The sequence below is a fragment of the Oryctolagus cuniculus genome, chromosome 2 (assembly GCF_964237555.1).
Source record: "Oryctolagus cuniculus chromosome 2, mOryCun1.1, whole genome shotgun sequence".
NCBI classification, from domain to species: domain Eukaryota; kingdom Metazoa; phylum Chordata; class Mammalia; order Lagomorpha; family Leporidae; genus Oryctolagus; species Oryctolagus cuniculus.
In genome coordinates this window covers 175151302-175171278 of record NC_091433.1, presented here as the reverse complement: position 1 = coordinate 175171278, position 19977 = coordinate 175151302, and the positions used below count along the sequence as shown (strand labels likewise).

Sequence of the window (19977 nt, the reverse complement as noted above, 5' to 3'; positions counted from 1 at the left end):
AAATTAGCCTTGTTACTTTATAGTTATACTTCAACACCCAGGATTCTATCATTTGCCCACACAGTATTTTAATCTCCCAACCTTTTCTCAAGAGTTGGCAATCAACAGAGAGGGACACTCAAACGTCTTTCCTGTACCAGAAGTTTTGGGAGAGAAGTGTGTGAAGGCTGGTAAAATGGCCACACAGCTCCCTCAGGCTCCAAAGTAATTTCATTTTGAAAAAAAAAATTATTTATTTGAGATGCAGAGTCATAAGCAGAGAGAGGGAGAGGCAGAGAGGAAGGTCTTCCATCTGCTGGTTCTCTCCAAATGGCTGCAACAGCTAGAGCTGAGCTGATCCAAAGCCAGGAGCCAGGAGCCAGGAGCCAGGAGCTTCTTCTGGATCTCCCACACGGGTGCAGGGCCCAAGCACTTGGGCCATCTTCTACTGCTCTCCCAGGCCATAGCAGAGAGCTGAATCGGAAGAGGAGCAGCTGGGATGAACTGGTGCCCATATGGGATGCTGGTGCCACAGGCGGAAGCTTAGCCCACCATGCCAACAACAGTGGCCCCTCCTTAGTGATTCTTAACAAATGCAAAGTGTGGGTTGATCAGAAGGGAGAGGAGAGGAGGAGGGGTGTGCTGGGGAAGCTGGAGGAGCGTCCTGGATAACACCAGGCAGTGCCCAGGTGCTGCTGAGTACTCCCAGCCCTCCCAGCAGGACAATGGCGGGGCAGGAAACGGTGTTCAGGTTGCCAGAAGTGAGAAACACCGCTTAAGGTCACCTAGGTCCCTTGGTTCTAATTACTTCTGGAAAAATCAGTCTGGCTTTCTAATGGTGGTAGTGGCAAGGGGGGTTATGGGTGGAGCAAAGGTCACGCTAAGATGGGAATAATGGCCCCCCAAGTGCTGGGTTTTCAAAGACTGAACTGTCATTCTGGATGGTACCAAGGAGGTGGCTTCATGGGAAACCAGCCTTGAGAGCAGCCTGGATTTCTGAAGGCCAGAGCCCTGGATGAGGGGGATACACCAAGAGGAGGCCACCATGGGAACCTGTGGGTAACTGGGCAACCTCTCCTCCAGATAGAATGCTTCCATGCGAACCGGAACAGAAATGATCCCCATCAGTCAGGGTGCAGTCTCAGGATCAGAGCGGATTCCCAAACCCAGAGTCCTCCCGGGGCATCCATGCACCCAGGCCAATGCTGCCTCATGCCTCCGAGCAGCTCTGCGCATTACAGGAGTCAAACGTAATGGGTGGTGGCCGGCGCCGTGGCTCAATAGGCTAATCTTCCACCTTGCGGCGCCGGCACACCGGGTTCTAGTCCTGGTCGGGGTGCCGGATTCTGTCCCGGTTGCCCCTCTTCCAGGCCAGCTCTCTGCTGTGGCCAGGGAGTGCAGTGGAGGATGGCCCAAGTGTTTGGGCCCTGCACCTGCATGGGAGACCAGGAGAGGCACCTGGCTCCTGCCTTCGGATCAGCGCGGTGTGCCGGCCGCAGCACACCGGCTGTGGCGGCCATTGGAGGGTGACCCAATGGCAAAGGAAGACCTTTCTCTCTGTCTCTCTCTCTCACTGTCCACTCTGCCTGTCAAAAAATTAAAAAAAAAAAAAGTAATGGGCGGAAACAAGGACGCACAGAGCGGGCATGATGCATCCCCCAGCGCGGACTTGTTTGCTCTCAGCTCCTGCTATACTCTGAGGCAGGATGTGTTACTCTACAGTGGAGCATTTTCAGAAGGTAAGATTTAGCCCATGGGCTGAATCTCGAGATGAGAGTGCTGATCTGTTTCTGGAACCCATATAGCAAGAATTGTGCGGAGTGTATAGGCAAGGGCTAGCTCATGTTACATCATACCACATGAATGTGCTAATCCTAAAATATTACCGTGCTTACCCAGGGGTAACCCTGACTAGGAAGAGGGTATTGGGTGCAAGGCTAAACACAAGAAGCAAAGCTCCTTGCCTTCAGGTTGGAAGGGATAGAGTGAGGACACGAGCACCTGTCACTTGGCGGCTGAGATTCAGGAACACAGAAATGGGAGAGACGCATCTGTTACGTCTTCCAAACCTAGCTGAGGACATCTGCAGCTACTGCCGCCATCCCAGGCTAGTACAACAGGAAAAACAGATGCAAAAATAGAAGTGATATACTCAGCTATTAGCGGCGAGGCAAAACTGAATATAGCAGTCTGCAGCAGCCAGCACCAACTCAGAACGGGACCTGGCCTCGTCCAGGCAGGAGGACAGCATGCCGATTGACCAGTGATGCTTCTTCCATCTGTGTCAGCCCTGACTTCTCAGTAGGGGGTTATGAGGCAGTGAGCAGTGAGGAGTGAGGTTGCAGCCAGAGCAAGCAATGCCCCCCTGCCAGAGCAGCCAGGGAGCCCAGCTGCGAGGAGAGAGCGCCCCCCTGGGAGTCCGCACCTCGCCGTGTGCATCAGCTCCTCTCCGTTAGGCGTAAGAGGCTGAGCAGTTGTGTGCAGAACAGGGAAGACTTTTAAAATGAGTGCTAGACGAGAGGATAAAGAGAGCATAAGAAAGAAAAAGGAGACCCTGATCCGGAAAATTACCACCCTGGTTCCTATCAGATAGTATTAACTCTGCCCTGCCCGGGGGAGCGGGTACGGGGAGGATGCCAAGAGCCCACTGTGTAGACCCAGCAGGGCCATTCAGGAGACCCACTCACTGGGCATGTTCCCAGATGCAGCTTTGTGGTTGTTGTTTGGCCTGATTTGCAATTTTCTAAGTTGGGATATAATTTAGTATCCTAAAACTCACTCCTTAAGAGGAACACTTTAGGGGCCAGGTTGTGGTATAGTGGGTTAAGCTGCTGCTTGTTGCTGGCATCCATTCGGGTGCCGGGTTCGAGTCCTGGCTGCTCCACTTCTGATCCAGCTCCCTGCCGATGTGCCTGGGAAAGCAGCAGAAGATGGTCCAAGTGCTTGGGCCCCTGCCACTCATGCGGGAGACCCAAATAAAGCTCATGGCTTCCATTTGGCCCAGTGCCAGCCATTGCGGTCATATATTTGGAGAATAAACCTACAGATGGAAGATCTCTTTCTCTTTCTCAGTGTTTTCAAATAAATACATCAATCTTTAAAATGTACACCTATTAGTGAGTTTTAGCTTTTGTGCAAGGTTGTCCAATGATCACCATGAATTCCAGAACATTTGCATCATCCTCCAGAGGAATGCAGTACCCACGTCCCCAGCAACTGACAGTTTACTTCCTGTCTCTGTGGACTGACCTACTCTGGATACTTCATATAAATGAATCCCACACCATGCGGGCTCTCATGTTGCCTTCTTTTACCTAGTATAATGCCTCCAAGGCTGAGTCATGCCATTTTCATTCCTTGAAAAAACAGTTATTTAATAATTTGATCATTTTAAAGTGTAATTCAGTGGGATTTACTAGATCACAATGTGCAACCATCATCTTTGTATCGTGTCAAAACACTTCCCCGTTCTAAAGCAAAACTCCTTCCCCAGTAATCAGTTTCTCCCTATTCTCTCTCGGAGCCCCTGGGAGCCCCAATCTATGATCTATGTCTATGGATTTATCTATTCTGGATATTTTATATAAATGGAATCATATGTGTGACCTTTTGTATCTGGGTTCTCTTTCTCTTTCTTAAAAGATTTATTCATTTGAAAGGCAGAGTTACAGAGAGAAAGAGAAGGACACACACACACACACACACACACACACAGATAGAGAGAGAGGTCTTCCATCTGCTGGTTCACGCCCCAAATGGCCACAATGGCCAGAGCAGGGCAGATCTGAAGCCAGGAGCCAGGAGCTTCTTCTGGGTGTCTCAGGTGGGTTCAGGAGCCCAAGCACTTGGGCCATCTTCTGCTGCTTTCCCAGGCCACAGCAGAGAGCTGGATCAGAAGTGAAACAGCCAGAACTTGAACCGGCACCCACATGGATGCTGGTGTCACAGGTGGTGGCTTTACCTGCTACGCCACAGTGCCAGCCTCATCTGGATTCTCTTACCTTGTATAATGCTTTGATGATTCATCCATGTCATAGCAAGTATCAGTATTCCTTTTAATGGCTGAATAGTATTTCATCGCGTGGCTATACTACAGTTTATTTATCCATTCATCTGCTGATGGACACTGGGATGTTTTCCACTTTTGGCTATTATGAATAATACTGATATGAACATTTGTATATGACTTTTTGTGTGGAAGCATGTTTTTATTTCCCTTGGTATATTCCTGAAAGTAGAGTTGCTGAAACATATAGTTAACTCATGATTAGCTTCCAAGGCACTTTTGGACTGCTTACCAAAGTGGCTACCCCATTTTACATTTTTACCAGCTACGTATGAGAGGTCTAATTTACCTACATCCTCAACACCACTTGTCAACATCTGGTTTTGATTATGGCTACCCCAGTGAGTATGAAGTGGTCTCATTGTGTGTTGTTATTTTTTTGTTTGTTTTAAAGTCAAATCCATTTCTGTACATAGTTTCGAAAGACAAGCCTTACAGTGTAAATGCTCCATTCTTTTCCACTCCCATTTCCATGAGGCAAATACTTTAAATTCTTAGTGGTTTCTTCTGGTATTTATCTTATATTCCTGGTAACGTGCTTATACTGCTATTTTTAAATCAGTTTTAGATACTATCTCTTGAATTCCAACTATGGAAGATGAACATTTAGTTCTCTTCTCTGCTCCCTCATGCATCCAAGCAGACACTCATTTTATCCTTCCATCTTCACAATATGATTACAGCTCCATTTTTGGTCAAATCAGTAATTGGCACTTGCATTGTTATGACTATGCATTTACAGCCACGTGATGTTCAGAGATTATATTTACTCAATCATACTTTTCCTCCCTTAGATTGCAGATGACCTAGAGGGAAAATTTTACTTCATTTTTTTCAATTTATGTAGGTTTTTTTTTTTTAAAGTGTGGTTTCTTCTTTTAATTTTGAAAGGCAGAGAGATAGAGACAGAAGGAGAGACACAGAGAGAGAGAGACAGAGAGAGACAGAGAGAGAAAGAGAGAGAGAGATCTTCCATCTGCTAGTTCACTCCCCAAATGGTCTCCACAATTGGAGGAGGCCAGGCCAAAGCCGGGAGCCAGGAACTCCATCGGGGTCTCCCACATGGGTGCCAGGGGCCCAATGACCTGGGTCATCTGCTGCTGCTTTCCTAGGCAAATGAGCAGGGAGGTGGATCTGAAGTGGAGCAGCCGGGACTCGAACCAGCACCCATTGTAATGCAGGTGTTGCCAGTGAGAGTTTAACCTGATACACCACATCAGCCTCCTGCAGCTTTCCACATAGCAATTACTAAATCCATCTTCAAATTCTGCAGGAAAACTAAAAATCTCTAGAAAAATTCAAACATATGGGATATTCTATTTCTTCTTTCTCGCATTTGGCATGCAGTCATATCTCAATTAGTATTTGTTGAATGAATGAATGAAAACATCTAACCACCGAACCAAAAATCTAGAGTCAGAGGAAACCTTACAGACTACTTCCTAACTATCTCAACCACTTCTCAGTTCACAGTGTGAATGTAATGAGCTCATCTGATTTATTGAAAAATACTTTTTACAATTTTATGTTAAAAGGAGAGACAAGGATAGAGAGACAGAGACCTTCCAACTGCTGATTCACTTCCTAAATGCCTGCAAAAGCCAGGGTGGGCCAGGCTGAAGCTAGGAGCGTAGAACTTCATCTGGGTGTCCCATGTGGGTGGCAGGGACTCAAGTACTGGGCCATCACCTGCTGCCTCTGGGGGTGCACATTGTCAGGAAGCTGGACTAGGAAGGGAAACTGGCCTTGACCCCGGGCACCCTGACATGGCATGTCTTAACTACTGCTCCCAGTGGCTGACCCAGAGAGCTCGGTTTAGGGGTGAGCTATCTGATTCCTTGAGGGGTCAGCTGACCTACTAAGTGACGGCAAGCTTTCAGGAGCAGGGACTGGACTCCAGTCTCCTGGTCTCAGAGCCCCTCTTCTCTGTTAAGTTGCTTCCACAGACAACAAAGGTCACCTGTCCTGAATGGGATGTGGGCTTTATCCTTCCACCACCTTCAGTTTGCTGAAGCTGAGACTCAATTGCAAGTGCTAAGAACCCACACGGAAGGGCACAAAATAGTATCAGCACAAAGCAGAAATCAGCACTGTCAATGCCGTCATCAGTCAGGCTCTATGAAGTCAGTCCTTCAACACGAAATCCCTCGGAGGGCCACTGCCACTAATGTCCACTTCCACGTTTCCCGGGCTACTCTTGGCCTCCAGTTCCCCGTGCAAGCAGTGAGTTTCCACATGACTGTTTTACAGTGGCACACGTGGTTTTGTCTGACCACTACCACTCTGCCATCCTCTGATGAGACTTTGAGTTTTATTTGACACCAGGGACAGGGACATGCCACGGGGCACGGTGTGGGCATGGAGCTGCCAGAGACCTCTGCGAGCAGAAGACCTGCCTGCGCTCAAAGCCCACTCCAGGGGGCAGAGCTGGCAGGGAGAGAGCACGCCAGCCAGCCGTGAGGACATGGCTGAATTTTCCACATCTGCTGCATCTGCACTTCCGGTCAGGTGCACCACCCAAATCCCCTGTCCTGCGAAGGCCCGTGTGGGGCTCACAACCGAGAGGAGTGGCGACTAACACAGGCACTGAGATGCAGGCTGAGCCCCTTCTGTGTGTCCAGTCCACGCAGGTCTGAGGTCTTCGCAGACCGCTTGTGTTTCCTTTCGCAAGAGAATAAACTCGAATAAACTTTTGTTTAAAAGGCAATCGCTCGAATTCATGTTCCTGTGCTTCTTGACAAAACAGAAAAACCCTCAATGGTTTCAGAAATGACTTACTACGAAGGGAGCAACATCACCATGCAGGTTTTCTCAAATACGGATAAAGTGCATTTTGAAAGATGTTAACAGGATGTTAAGTCAATGCTGTACAAGTTTCCTTGCAGTTACGCATTTTTCAAAGCACATTAGTATCTACAGATTCATCAGATCCCCTCAGGCTTGGTTTTTGAAAAATGACCACATTTTAAAGTTATTTTTCAACAGAAAAACAAACCAAAACATTTCTGCAAGTAATAAATCATAAATCACTTTTTAAAAATCTACAAAATCTGTATTCTTCCTCAACAATAGTTTTTTGTCCCTAAAGTTTACTTACTTTTCTGGTCGGTTCTTCTGAGTTTTAACAATAAAATAACCATTTTTATTCCCCTAGCCGTAGGGGAACCTGTGTGACTTGTTTCTCTTTCATCCGACTCTAGTCCACTTCCCACACTGTCCTTAACCGAGTGCCTTACACAAAAACACCTGTGTAGACTTCATACGCCTCCTTTTGAACTCCTAGCCCTGTTACTTACTGGCAATGTGACCCATGGGTAAAGTAAGGGTAGTAACAGTACTGGCCTCATTAAATTGCTGTGGTGTTTAAATGAGATACATACAAAAAAGACACAGCAGGCATGCAGTGAGTGCCAGCTGTTATTATCAGCTGGCTACAGAATGACCTCTGCTAACCATGCTTCTTGCTATTCGTTTCCAGGAGGCTTGTTTACTGCCCATAGACTGTAAGCCCCAGGAAGGCAGGGACCTTCCCTTGTTCATCGCTATCCTCAGCACCTAATCCATGACGGGCACATAACAGATGTTCAACAAGTATCTACTGAATGCATGTAGTGAGCACAGGTATAATGTTACTGAATTTCAGATTTTGACCATGGATGAGGAAACTGAGGTGCAACGCGGTTAAGCGACTTGTGTGGAGTGCCACCGTGAGTTAGGGCAGGGTTAGGACACCTCTCCTGTCTGGTTGGTTTTCTCATCCACGATAAGGCTTCCCAGGCCTGCTCATGGCCAATAGCTCAGGTGTCGTGTCTTAGTTACTAAGTAGATAATTATTTCCAAGGACTAAAAGGATTCTTAAGTTTTAAAACCTACCGTGGTATCCACAGCCTTGACTTTCTCGGTGGGAATGTGCTTCGGGACACGCTCTGTCTGCGACAGCATCACACACCCTTCAGCCCCTAGGGTGATGATCACGACCTGGCAGCCCCGCTCCAGGAGCACGGAGGCAGCCTTCCCGGCGTCCGCGGGGCTGCCCACCGTGAGGCCAGTTAAAATTTCAGCCTGCAACACACAGAAGTGAAAAAGTAATCCGGATCCAGATCGGATTTGCTTTTCTAGAAAGTGTCTTTTTTTTTTTTTTTTTTTTTTTTCTGGTAACAACCAGTGTAATGGGAACCCTGAGGGATGCTGGTACAAGAAAATAAATAAAACAACAAAAACTAGCTATCAAGGGCCTTCTCGGGGGCTGGCGTTGTGCTGCAGCAGGTTAAGCTGCAGCCTGCAATGCCAGCGTCCCATATGAGTGCCAGATCAAGTCCCAGCTCTCTATTCATGATCTGGCTCCCGGCTCATGCACCCGGGAAGGCAGCACAAGATGTCCCCAGTGCTTGGGCCTTTGCCATCCATGTGGGAGACCGGGATGGAGTTCCAGGCTCCTGGATTTGGCCTGGCCCAGCCCTGGCTGTTGTGGCCATTTGGGGAGTGAACCAGCAGATGGAAGACCTCTCTCTCTTTCTCTTTCCTCTTTCTCTCTCTCTCTGTACCTCTGTGTAATTCTGCCTTTCAAATAAATAAATAAATCTTTAAAAAAATAATAATTTTCTTAGGTATGGTTCCTTTTATAAAATGCTGACGTATTAAGGGATGAATGATCAGGCCTGTAACTTACTATCAACAAATATTTGTATTTATTTTTTTAAGATTTATTTTATTTATTTGAAGGCAGAGTTATACAGAGAGAGGGAGAGAGAGCTCTATCTTCCATCTGCTATTTTACTCCCCTAAAATGCCTACAATGGCCAGGGTTGGGTCAGGCAGAAGCCAGGAGCCTCATCCAGGTCTCCCACGTGGGTGCAGGGGCCCAAGGATTTGGGCCATCCTCTGCTGCTTTTCCCAGGTGCATCAGCAGGAAGCTGGATTGGAAGCGGAGCAGCTGGAACTCCACAACGCCAGTCCCTTTACTTATTTTTCAACAAATAAGGGTAAATACAAATGGGGAGTCTGGCATTGTGGTGTAGTGGTTAGGCCACCTCCTGCAACACGGCATCCCAAATGGGCCCCAGCTGGAGCACTGGCTGCTCCACTTCTGATTCAGCTCCCTGCTAATGCACCTGGGACAGCAGCAGAAGATAGCCCAAGTCCTTGTGCACCTGCACCCTGTGGGAGACTTGGATGAGGCTCCTGGCTTCGGCATGGCCCATCCCATTGTGGCCAGCTGGGGAGTGAACCAGCAGATGGAGGATCTTCCTCTCTCTCTGTCTTTCCCTCTCTCTCTGTAACTCTGCCTTTCAAATAAAGAAATCTTTAAAAAATAATACAGGGGAGGGGGGAGCAAATGCTAACTGTTCAGCTGGAAGGTAGGGTGTTGGCTGCTTCATTGTTCTTTCAGCTGTTCTGCCTGTATGATAATTTTTATAATAGTTGGGGGATCAAAGAGAATTCTACAAAATAAAAAAGGAGGATGGGGGAGGAAGGAAAGGCCACCACAATGACTGGTATGCATTGTCAATTTGGGCACCTGCGGATGTAACCTCCAGTCCTGTCTTGGCCCCTGATGCCTGGCTCTTATTGCTGGCTGTAGCTACGCATGTCTACAGACTGTGGGTTTCCGTTGTGTTTGCTTCTGCTGGAGAAGATGGAAGCAGGTTAGGGGAGGCACTGCTCTGGAGCGAAAGAAGCCAAGCCCTGGCATCCAGGAGACTCCCACTACTCAGCAACTTGATGACTTTCCCCAGATCACCTAAAGCCTGCAAGATGAGGGCCTTGGAGAGAGCCAGTACTTCTTCACCAGAATCTAACAAGCTCTTTGGCTGAAGTGGGGGTGAGGGCCTTCAGCCTGGATTTCTTGTTCCTTAGGGACCCCGCTAGCATCTCTGGGAAAACTCTGTGGTTCTGAAATAGGCAGTTAAAAAATCGCTGAACCATGTGAATGATATGATATGTAAATTTCTTTCCTATTTGAAAGGCAAAAAGACAGGAGAGAAGGGGGGAGAGAGAGAGAGAGAGAGAGAGAGAGAGAGCGATTTCTCCAATTCTACTAGTTCACTCTCCAAATGCCTGTTAACAGCTGGGACTGTGCCAGGCCAAGGCCAAGAGATGGAAATTCAGTCCAGGTGTCTCTGTGAGTGGCAGGAACCTAAGTGCTTGAGCCATCACCCACTGCCTCCCAGCGACTGCCTCAGCAGGAAGCAGGAATCTGGAGACTCCCAACATGGGACGCAGACATCTCCGCTTACTTGCTGCACCAGTCACCCCTACGTGATGATTTTTGACTCAAAAAGTGTATAACCAAATTCTGTCTTTTCTGTGTTACAACTTACCCATATGCTCTTTCTTCCAAAGACTGCCTCCCTTATGTTTGCTCTGAATGTGCCCAAAGGAACCCTTTTTGTTGTATATAAATCATCTCGCAAGTGTCTGCTCGTTCTAGGCTTCCATGTTCTCAGTTGCACAGGCTTCGAGAACTTGACCATGTGCCTCAGGTTTCCACCTTCTGTACAGATCCTTTCTGAGTTGGTTATACTGTGAGGTCACTTGTTAAAAAAAAAATAAATTTTGCTTTGCTCTTCAATACTGGGACCACTTACGTCTGTCTAGTTGAATGGTCTACTTCAGAAACACTGACGTGTCTCCTCAAAACCTCTTATAAAAGTATTCTTCCATGACAAAATCTTTAACCTAACAAATAATGCTACAAACATCCATGCACCCACGATCCACCTTTAACAAGTCTTCACATTTTACTTCATTTGTTCCAGATCTTTCTTTACAGAAGCTAAATGATACAAATTATTTAGCAATGTGCTTTTTTCTCCTTAACATTTAATTCGAGTTGACACATGTGGTTCTATTTCTTTGTTTCTTTTCAACACCCAGTATTTCATACTGTAAACATCCCAGTTTCAATACAATCTATTCTTTTGATGGACATTTTGATTTGTATCCATTTTCCTCTTTAACAAGCAGGAAAATCTTGGATGTTCTTGTCATTTATATGTAATCTGTTTTTTTCCCCCTCTGGCTATTTAAAAATATTTTTGCCTTCATTCTTGATTTTACGTGGTTCTATCAGAATGTTCACAAATAGGGAGTTTATTTATTTATCTTAGGTGTCTCTTTATATACTTTTGACCTGAGGACTTATGTCTTTTTTAAATTCTAGAAAATACTCTGCAATTTTCCTTCTAATCTTCTTCTTCTTTAGCTCCCTCTATTCTCTTCAATAGACCACGTATTGGTGTCTCTCAGGCTATCATTCTCTAAATTCTTCTGTAATATATAAAAATATCTTTCTTTATGTGTTGCTTTCTAGGTGAACTGAGTTTGCTACTCTAAGTGAATTGATCCCAATTCTCTCTTGGGGCAGGCATTTAGCCTGACAAGACACCTGTGCCCCATACCCGAGTACCTGGGTCCAATGCCTGGCTGTGGCTGCTGACTCCGGCGTCCTGTGAAATGGACCCTGGGAGGCAGTGGTGACTGCACAAGTGGTTGGGTTCCTGTCACTCGCATGGGAGAACTGGATTGCATTCCCAGCTCCCCGATTTGGTCTGGTTGGGTCTGGCCCTGCCCAAGCCATTAGGGGAGTTTGAGGAGTGGGCTGGTGGATAGGAGTACTTTGTCTCTCTCTACCTCTCGAAACAAAACTTCAAAACTCTTTCAATTAACCAATTCCAATCTAATGTTTATTTTTTAAATGAGTGATTTTAAAAAATTTCTAGTGTAACTTTCATTTTCAAGACTTTTAATTAGTTGTTTTTCATATTCATACACCACTGCTTTCATGAAGGTCTTCCACCCACTGGTTCACTCCCCAGCTGGCCACAATGGCCGGAGCTGCACCGATCTGAAGCCAGGAGCCAGGAGTCAGGAGCCAGGAGCCAGGAGCTTCTTCCGCGTCTCCCACGTGGATGCAGGGGCCCAAGGACTTGGGCCATCTTCTACTGCTTTCCCAGGCCACAGAAGAGAGCTGGATCGGAAGTGGAGCAGCTGGGTCTCCAACTGGTGCCCATATGGGATGCCGGTGCTTCAGGCCAGGGTGTTAGCCTGCTGTGCCACAGCGCCGGCTCATCATACTTATTTTAAAGTTTTTTTTTTTTTTTGCCTTGTTTTATTACTTTAATTTGACCTTGGACAAATTCATCTTTACCCTGATTTTCTGGGTAAACTTCATAGTATTATTTCTTCATTTGCAGGATCACTCTGCTCACTGAGAGTTGGAAAGTCATCTTCATACTTCAGCTCCCACAAGGCTTATCCCTACGAGATTTATAGTTAACATCCACCAGGCCCCTGAGGGTCTCTAAATCGGAGCCAGGTTTTATACTGGCAATATGGACTTCCTTTTCTGCTGTGATGGGGCTATTGCCAGTCCAGTCTCTAAGTGTGGTTAGCTTAGTTTCCCTACTTGTCAGAGGCAGCTGTCTTTGTCCCCTTATCTCCTCATGCTGTGGCCTCAGACAGCAGGGGCAGCAGCTTCCTCTTCCTGGTATTGTTAGCAGGGGCGCCCTGCCCAGACTGGGCACTGCTCCAGTCTCCATGAGTGGTTCGCTCTGTGTCCCTTACCCATAGGAGGTGAGCTTCCTGCCACTCTGCCTGCTTGTGGGGCTGGCGTATGGCACACCATCCAGGCTACATACGTGGAGTTATTTATCTTGTTTTTGGGCTTGTGACTATTTTTAAATTATCTCTTAACATTTATGTATCCGTGGTTTGTGTGTGGGGCAGAGAGAGAGTGTCTTATGTACAACTTTACACTACTGTGATTAGAACTCATCCATAGAACCTTTGAGCTTTCAATATTTTTCTTTTTTCAAAAAAGATCCACTTCACTTATTTGACAGGCAGAGTGACAGAGGGAGAGGGAGAGTCAGAGAGAAAGAAATCTTCCATCTGCTGGTTCACTCCCTGAATGGCTGCAATGGGCTGGGCCAGGCCAAAGCCAGTAGTTGGAACTCCATTCAGTTCTCCCACATGGTTGACAGGGCCCAAGTACTTGGGCCATCTTCTTGTGCCTTCCCAGGTACTTTAGCAGGGAGCTGGATCAGAAGTGGGACAGTTGGGACTCCAATCAGTGCTGGGGTATAGATGCCAGCATTGCAAGCAGCAGTTTAACATAGTGACTACAATGCTGGCCCCTATTTTTTTTCCATTAAGTTTTGTTTTAAAGATTTATTTATTTATTTGAGAGGCAGAGTTATAGACAGAGAGAGGGAGAGACAGAGAAAGAGGTCTTCCATCTGCTGATTCACTCTCCAAATGGCCACACGACTGGAGCTGAGCTGATCTGACACCAGGAGCCGTTTCTTCCAGGTCTCCCATGTGGGTACAGGGGCCCAAGCACTTGGGCCATTCTCCACTGTTTTCCCAGGCCATAAGCAGAGAGCTGGGTCAGAAGAGGAGCAGCTGGAACAGGAACTGGTGTGCATTTAGGATGCTGGTGCTGCAGGCGGAGGCTTAACCTACTACGCCACAGTGCCAACCCCTCCATTAAGTTTTTTAGGTCAATTTCCTTAAAGATCAGAGTTTGTTCACTTAATAAGTATTTACTATGTGCCAACCATATGCAGGAACACTATAGCAGTGTTAGTTCCCAAAGATAATTATATTAATGCATATTAATTATTGATAATTATATATTAGTATAATATATTTACATATTTATGATAGTGTAACATTTCCTATGTATTTTATAACATTACACATTATTAATTATAGTATTAATAATTGTATAAGTTACATAGTTATAATTATGTAATATAGAGTATTTCATGCAAACTAATGACAATCTGCACAGATGGGGTGCCAAGGGGGACCTCCCTGCTTTAGTCAGTGGAATGGGGTCGGGAAGGCATTTGGACCAGCAGTTAAGGGGCCTGCATCCTGCATGGAGTGGCTGTGTTCGACTCCTGCCTCTGGATCCTGCTAACATGGACCCTAGGAGGCAGCGGTGATGGCCCAAGTCATTGACTTTCCTGCCACACATGTGGGAGATCTGGATTGAGTTTCTTGGCTCCTGAATTTGGCCTTGGCCCAGCCTTAGCCATCACAGGCATTTGGGAAGTAAACCAGTGGATGGCAGCTGTCTCTCTGCCTCTCAGAAAAGAAGAAAAGAAACAACAAAAACATAGGATGGGGCAGAAAGAAGTGATGTTGTGTGACTAGTTTGAAAAGCCAACATGACTTCTGCCTAGTGCTCCTGCATGTGAGGCTGGATCCCAGAACCCAGCTACACCACACTTGAGGAGGCCGGGGCCACAGGAGAGCTTACTGTAAGTGTCCTGGCCAGCAGTCCCATGATGCCCCAGGCAACAATCAACACTGAGCATGTGAGTAAAGGGGACTTCAAGAGATCCCAGCATTTTTTTTTTTTTTAATTTTTTTTGACAGGCAGAGTGGACAGTGAGAGAGAGAGACAGAGAGAAAGGTCTTCCTTTGCCGTTGGTTCACCCCCCAATGGCCACTGAGGCCGGCGCACTGCGCTGATCCGATGGCAGGAGCCAGGTGCTTCTCCTGGTCTCCCATGGGGTGCAGGGCCCAAGCACTTGGGCCATCCTCCACTGCCCTCCGTGGCCACAGCAGAGAGCTGGCCTGGAAGAGGGGCAACCGGGACAGAATCTGGCGCCCCGACCAGGACTAGAACCTGGTGTGCCGGTTCTGCAAGGCAGAGGATTAGCTTAGTGAGCCGCGGCACCGGCGAGATCCCAGCATTTTGAGTTTTTCCAACTAAGGCCCCAAGCACTGTGAAGCAGAGACAATGCACGCTGGGCTCTATCTGAATTCCTGATGCTCAGAAATGATTATAATGACGACAAGGAGTAACTGCTGTAATCCACCACATTGTGGGGCAACTTATTACACAGCAGTAGATAGCTACACGCACAGGGATGGTCATTTGGGATAGCCTGGTAAGTAAGACAAGCTGCTCTTGTCCTCATGAAACCTGCAATTAATGCAGAAGACAGAAGGAACGAATAAGTAATGGGAGGTGTGATGAGTGTCTGGGGAGCAGATCCAGTACTCGTTAAGTATGTAGCAGGGAAATCTAAGCCAGTTTGGCGGCTGAGGGGTGATCTAAGTTCTTGTTATGAAACGGTCACTATCTCCCACAAGTCCTTTTTTCCTAGCACAATGCCTGGCCATGGTGGCTGTTCAGCAATATTGCATAACCACTGTGGTTTGTTAAAATTAGTTTCTTTGTCACAGTCTTCTTTTTGTATCCTCCATGGTCTGAGAGATGAAATTTTCACAAATACAGCTCAAGAAATTCTATAAACCTTCATTTAGCCTTTGAACCAAATGGAAAGTTAACTACTGTAGTTCACTGGTTACTCTCTGCAAGCTGCATTCACGGGTGTGGATAATATGCCCTGATGGGAAAGAATGCTGCTCTAGTGCTGTAGGACCTATGAAAAGGGAGAAATATTGAAATTTTCTTCCTAGAAATACTTAAGAGTGATCCAGTATCAGTACACTGAAAGGTACTTTGTGAGATGCGTACATTATGGTCCTCAGATGGACTCAGAGGCCTTTCCCATGGCATCAGTGGAGAGCCTCAGTTGGTCCCCAATGCTGTCATGGGGTCTGTGCAGCTGTAGGAAGCAGATGCTCTGCTTACAGAGCCCAGGTAAAACAGAGGGAGCTCAGTCAGATTTGAGTGTCAGTAAACAAGTTTTACAGTACAAGTGTATTAGGATGGTATTGTCTATCTGAAAGTCAGGTTTAGCTAGGCAGTCTGTATTTTATCTGCTAAAATTGGCAACTCCAATACTAATTAGTCTGTAAAGATGGAATAATTAGAAAAGAAAATACAAGACCAACAGTGTGAGGGTGGAGGGGGGGACTAGCATCAACTCCGGTTTGGTAAGTAGCAGGTGACAGCAGGGACTCAGAGAATCACCTTCCCCGCTGCTGGGACTTAAAACTGTCCTTTTCTCCCCATTTCCCAGTAAAGTGAAGAATCACTTTCACTGTGCCCAGGAATTCATGTTGTCAAATGGATTTGGTTAGCTCCGCCTCCTTGCTTTATCCACTCGCTGAACGCCTGGAAGAATCCACCCTTACCTCACTCTCGTTGCAGCAGAACACACTGGAGAGGGTGTAGAAGCGGGGGTCCAGGTCAGCCAGGGCAGGGGCTGGGTTGAACAGTGTTTTCACTGTGGGAGAATGGAAGAGGGAGTCAGTGGTTGTCGCTCCTAATATTCATTAGGGAGAATCTCCAAGGTCTGCCATTTCTGCTGTAATTATTTAGTTACAGATATAGAGAATTCTAAAGTCTCAACTTCCATGATGGCCTAGTACCAACTCCATCTTATTTTAATTTCTTTACGTTTCACTTTACTACATTTCAGCTTCAAGGGCAAGCATCAATATTTACAATCAACCTGATCGCATAGCAAAGGTGGGGACTACAAGAACATTAAAGAAAATAAAAACACTGTGGCACGAAAGGACACCGTGAGCGTGGCTAAGCTGATGAATGAACACTTCTGGGTTCACTCTAAGTGCTTACTTGCAAGCCCAGCTCATAAATCCATTTTCTAATGAAGAAATAAGATGATAGAAAAGAAACAAAAACAGTTCAAAATTTTCCTGGTAAGAAGGAGAAGTGAGGGGCAGGTGTTGTGCCACATTGGGCTAAGCTACTACCCAGGATGCCTGCAACCCATATTAGAGTGGCTGGTTTGAATCGTTGCTACTCTGCACTTCTTCCTCTTCTTCTTCTTCTTCTTCTTCTTCTTTTTTTTTTTTTTTTTAAGATTTTATTTATTTATTTGAGAGATAGAGTTACAGAGAGAGGCAGAGGCAGAGAGAGAGAGAGAGAGAGGTCTTCCATCTGCTGGTTCACTCCCCAGATGGCCTCAATGGCTCGAGCTGAGCCAATCTGAAGTCAGGAGCCAGGAGTTTCTTCTGGGTCTCCCATGTGGGTGCAGGGGCCCAAGCACTTGGGTCATCCTCCACTGCTTTCCCAGGCCCTAGCACAAAGCTGGATTGGAATAGGAGCAGCCAGGACACAAACTGGCACCCATATGGGATTCTGGTGCCGCAGGCAGAGGCTTAGTTCACTATGCCACAGCATGGGCCCCTACTCTGCACTTCTGATCCAGCATCCTGCTAATGCACTGGGGAGGTAGTGAATGATGGTTTAAGCGCTTGGGCTCCTGCCACTCATGTGGTAAACCCAGTAGGAGTCCCTGCTTCCTGTCTTCACTTGGCCCAGACCTGGCTGTTGCAGGCATTTGGGGGAGTGAACCAGGAGATGGAAGATAACTCTCTCCATCTAGTCTTCTCTTTGTCACTCTGCCTTTTTTTAAAATTAAGACTTATTTATTTATTTGAAAGGTAGAATTACAGAGAGGCAGAATTACAGAGAGGCAGAGGCAGAGAGAGAGATGTTTACTCCCCCAATGGCAGCAACAGCTGGAGCTGGGCCAATCCGAAGCCAGGAACCAGGAGCTTTTTGCGGGTCCATGGGGGTACAGAGGCCCAAGGACTTGGACTATCTTCCACTGCTTTTCCAGGCCACAGCAGAGAGCTGGATCAAAAGTGGAGCAGCCGGGACTTGAACCAGCGCCCATATGGGATGCCGGCACTGAAGGTGGTGACCTTATCTGCTATGCCACAGCGCCAGCCCTGTCACTCTGCTTTTCAAATAAATAAATATATTTTAAAAAAATAAGGAGAAAGCTCATGTACATGCGCCTCTTAAATATATCATAATTGCTTATGTAAATAAACACTCTTACACAAAAGCTTATAGTCCCGGCTTCTGTGAACAATCTTGGAATATTGAAAAAAAAAAAAAAAAAGATTGACAGAGGAGGAGAAATTCAGTCAGAGGCTGCATGTTAGCATGGGCTAGCAGGCTGCAAGAGAAGGACAGGCAGAGCAAAACTGGGGAACCAAGGATGCCACAACCACTGCGGGGTATGGTGGCGTGCATTTCTCAGAGGAGGAAAAGTGAGGCTCGTGTGTAAGGTCGTCCCTGGGGACATGGGGCCTCTGGCTTTAACGTCAGGGTTTGGTCCTCTCTGAAAGAGTAGCTGCTCTAGGCCAGGCCTCTGTTCATGGTAAGACATGCCTCTAATGCCAGCCCTAATATCTTAAACAGCCTTTGGTATGTAAATATGTATGTAAATATATATGTACATTAAATTCTTAGAAATCACTGTACGGGAAGTTCTCTGTCAAAACACAGATCCATTAGAGGACTCAACTAGACAGATTAGTCTGCTTTTTCTCAACCCAGGCCCACCGACTTACGTGTTCCATCCCTCTTAACCACAGACCTGTAAAGTCCTGTAGCTGCAGTTCTCAGAGACTCAGAGAGAACAGTGGCTCACAGACTGGCTGCACATCTGCAATGCTAGGAGAGCTTGTTAAAATGCATGATTTCTGGCCGCACCTCAAACCCAAGGAATCAGAACCTGGCGGGGAGGGGCTAAGGTCAGGGAATCTGCACATTCACGAGTTCTCCTGGTGCTCTCATAATGCCAGCCTGGCGCTGATCCACCCTCCAGTCTCGGGAGATGCTGACCAGCATGTGGTGAGTGGAAGCCACCCACCACTTTGGCCTGGGGAGGCTCCCTAATCTACTTCCATAGCTTCCTTGGGCTTAAGATTGTGGTTCAGCCAGTGGGTCTTGTTCAGTAGAGGCTATCACTATCCCCACATTTTTGCAATGTTAGAATCCACGATGTCCATTCACAGAAAGTCAATGGAATATTTTCAGCTGCTTAGACTTTTTGTGCAGGGCCATTGTGCAGCCTGAATTGGAACGTGGACATGAAAGCCCTGTGCAAAATGCGAAGTGTCACACGAACGTAACGGATTATTACTCCATTATGCTGTCCTTTATACACAGCCCACCACACCTGCCTGTCCACCCTTCCTTTCTGCTTTCTGTTGGAGTTTGTTGCCAGGCAACTGACTATGTCCCATTGGTTGTCCCACTTCTGCAGGGTCTTGGATAAGGTCCTCATTGCCCAGCATTTTAACACACCCACCTTGGAGGTTTTTAGAATATACTGTTCCCATCGGTTAGTGTTAGCAGGTACTAGACTTGTTTATGTGCTCCCTTTGACTCTTAGTCCTTTCATTATGATCAATGTGAACTGAAATTGATCACTTGGAATAGTGAGATGGCATTGGTACATGCCACCTTGATGGGATTGAATTGGAATCCCCTGGTATGTTTTTAACTCTACCATTTGGGGCAAGTCAGCTTGAGCATGTCCCAAATTATATATCTCTTCCCTCTCTTATTCCCACTCTTATGTTTAACAGGGATCACATTTCAGTTAATTTTTAACACTTAAGAATAACTGTGTATTAATTACAGAATTAAACCAGTCATATTAAGTAGAACAGACAAAAAACTACTAAGAGGGATAATGTATTAAGTTGTTCATTAACAGTCAGGGCTATGCTGATCAAGTCACCGTTTCCCATGGTGTCCATTTCACTTCAGGAGGTTTCCTTTTTGGTGTTCAGTCAAGTCTAGTACCTGCTAACACTAACCGATGGAATAAATAAAGGGGAGAGTGATCCAACATGGGAAGTGAGATACTCAGCAGACTCATAGAATGGCAGATGTCCTAAATAGCACTCTGGCCTCAGAATCAGCCCTAAAGGCATTCGGATCTGGCTGAAAAGCCCATGAGAGTATTTCAGGCATGGAAAGCCAAGACACTCTGGCAAAAGATCTCTGTGAGTGAGATCCCAGTGGAAAGAACAGGTCTTCAAAGAAGGAGGTACCTTTCTGTGAAGGGAGGAGAGAACCTCCACTTTGACTATGACCTTGTCTAAACAAGATAAGAATCGGAGAACTCAGAGGGCTTCCATAGCCTTGGAAACTCATGACTGGAGCATAGGGAGACTACTGATGCCATAGACAGGAGTGTCAATTGGTAAAGTCAACAACAGGAGTCACT

General features: G+C 46.5%; 1 protein-coding gene across 6 annotated transcripts in view; it reads right to left on the bottom strand.

The window, feature by feature from the left end:
* The window catches only part of RBKS (ribokinase), a 116446-nt gene that overhangs the window by 38085 nt on the left and 58384 nt on the right, over nt 1-19977 (bottom strand). For 5 of the 6 annotated variants that reach the window (XM_070069291.1, XM_070069292.1, XM_051843058.2 and 2 more), the window contains exons 6-7: nt 16109-16200; nt 7919-8107 (exon numbers count right to left, since the gene is read on the bottom strand). In XM_070069291.1, coding sequence (XP_069925392.1) covers nt 7919-8107; nt 16109-16200 — 281 coding nt within the window. Of the gene's footprint in view, nt 1-4893; nt 6707-7918; nt 8108-16108; nt 16201-19977 lie in introns of those variants that run through there. The other variant, XM_008254584.4, reaches the window with a different exon arrangement.